The 2233-nt window shown below is 41.0% G+C and overlaps 1 protein-coding gene across 2 annotated transcripts in view; it reads left to right on the top strand.

Annotated features, from left to right (window-relative positions):
* Nucleotides 1–491: 491 nt before the first annotated feature.
* slc9a3.2 (solute carrier family 9 member A3, tandem duplicate 2) overlaps nt 492–2233 on the top strand; it is a gene marked incomplete at its 5' end in the record, with an annotated part of 16646 nt that continues 14904 nt past the window's right edge. For both annotated transcript variants that reach the window (XM_032535753.1, XM_032535754.1), the window contains 1 exon segment: nt 492–1454. In XM_032535753.1, the coding sequence (XP_032391644.1) occupies nt 1196–1454 (259 nt within the window).

Below are 2233 nucleotides of genomic sequence, written 5' to 3' on the forward strand. Positions count from 1 at the left end.
AAGGTGTAGAAATAGAAAGAGTGAACACATACAAGTATTTGGACTTTGTTTTTAATGAGAGGCTAACATGATCTGATCATGTTGACTCATCCCATTCATCCATCCATCCATCTTCATCCGCTTATCCGGTATTGGTTCCCAGGGGCAGCAGCTCCAGCAGGGGTGCAATAAATTGAATGTAATACTGCACCTGCAGCTCCGATTCTCCAACCCATCCCTCACCTGGAACGAGTCCGACTTACTGCCGAGAACCCGGACGCAGCTCTTGCTTTGGTCAAACAGAGATTGGATGGCCCTGTGAAGGGACCCCCCCACCCCATACTCCCGCAGCACCTCCCACAGTATCTCCAGGTGGGTTCAGTTAAATATTTTAAAGTATAACATCTTCACAACTGAGAAGCTGAATTTATGGAAAGTTTGGCATCATTGCTAGAAAAAAAATATTTCAAGAGATATTTTGATGATTTAAATCCAGCTCTGTTTCATGGCAGTGTGTGCAGATGAATGGTGTGTTCCCTCAGTGGCTGCAGCGCACAGAACTCCCAGCTGGGCAGAGCAGCAAGGTCATGCCCAAGATCCACCTGATGGCTCCAAGCGCTTAACGGAGGTCCTCAGAGATCCCCCAGATCTTGGGAGACCTTGGCTGCTTTGAGCTCCGTGGACTGAGGGAAACCAAACAATAAGAAAATAAGATCTAGGGTGTAAAACAAAAATATGTATTTTTAAAAATGTTGAAACATAACATCTACTTCAACTAAGATCTTACTTAAATGTTTGCTTGTAAAAGTATTAAACAAACAAGGAATTGCTTCAAAAATGAGGGTATTTTGCAAACAATTCGGTACATTTGGTGAAAATCGACTTATAAAACATTCATAGCCAATAAAGAAAAGACAGGAGAATCAAATTTTCCATTGAGGAAAGTGGCCAAACTAGCTGGTCTGGGCAGAGAGTGGGAGGAGAGAGATGAGTATTAGAATGGGCTGAGCTTCAGCAACTGTTAAAAGTGGTATCCTCACAGAGAGGAGAGAAGGCTCAGGCCAAAGATGTGGGCATCGGTAAGAACAACGTAAAACTGACCTGAGAAGGAAGGAGGAGACACAGGAGAGGAATGAAAGACTCATAATCGGAGGTTGACCTGCAGCACTTGAATCAACAGTCTAAATAACTTTTGCAGCAAGAGTTTCCCCCAAACATGGCAGCTACATGGCAATTTGCACTTTTTATCTGCATGCTGCTGACGGAGTCCAGAGGCCAGAGTCTGGGCAGTGATGTCACTACAAAGATCATCACAAACTTCAGCACCAGGACTGAAGTGTCTCCAGATTCTGAAACTGGACATAACAGTAGTTCAGAAGTCACCACTCTGGCTATTGTGAGCTGGAGGTGGGAACATGTCTCCACCCCGTACCTGGTGGCCCTGTGGGTCCTGGTCAGCTGGCTCTGCAAATTCGGTGAGTCAGTTATGTTAATAATAAATACGATTTAGTTGAGCAAGTATTTTGATAAAGATGTGGTGACTTATTTAGAGGTTGCATTAGATTGTGATTAGGGCATTTTGACAGTGATTAGTTTGCAGAATTTACACTTTCAAGGTAAAGGGGGTTGATAGAGTTGTGGAAGAAGTACTTATATCCTTTAGTAAAAGTATTAACATCACAGTGTACTCCATTACAAATAAAAGCCCTGCATTTAAAGTTTCACTGTTGCAACAAACAGCAAAAAAAACATTTTAGTCTAATAATAATATACCTATTATGTTATTGGCTTATTATTAATGATCTATTAACATGTAAACATTTTAATATTATAGCAGGTTGAGGTGAAGTTAATCTTAATTACTTTCTAAAATGCATCCTGTATTAAAAGCTGATCACACACTTAGCTGCCAGTGTATTTGGCACACAGGGCGACTGGGGCTCAGTTTAGAGCTGTCGCCTGCTAATAGGAAGGTTGTCGGTTCAATGCCTGGCCCTGCAGTCCCATGTCGAAGTGTGAACATGAAGAAATTTATGTGCGATGTGTATAAATGTTCTATTACGGTATATGTAATTGTACATAGCGACAGGCACATACTGTATGTGTTGATATAGTTACCTTAATGGAAATTCAAATAAGAAACCATCAATGGATAAAATAACCAATGAAGAACGGAAGAGATTGGAGAGCTTCCTGGAACTTGTATTAGTGATAAATAAGGCGATGCTCTTTAATTAAAATTAAAATTATATAT

The sequence above is a fragment of the Etheostoma spectabile genome, chromosome 14, assembly GCF_008692095.1.
Source record: "Etheostoma spectabile isolate EspeVRDwgs_2016 chromosome 14, UIUC_Espe_1.0, whole genome shotgun sequence".
Classification (NCBI taxonomy): domain Eukaryota; kingdom Metazoa; phylum Chordata; class Actinopteri; order Perciformes; family Percidae; genus Etheostoma; species Etheostoma spectabile.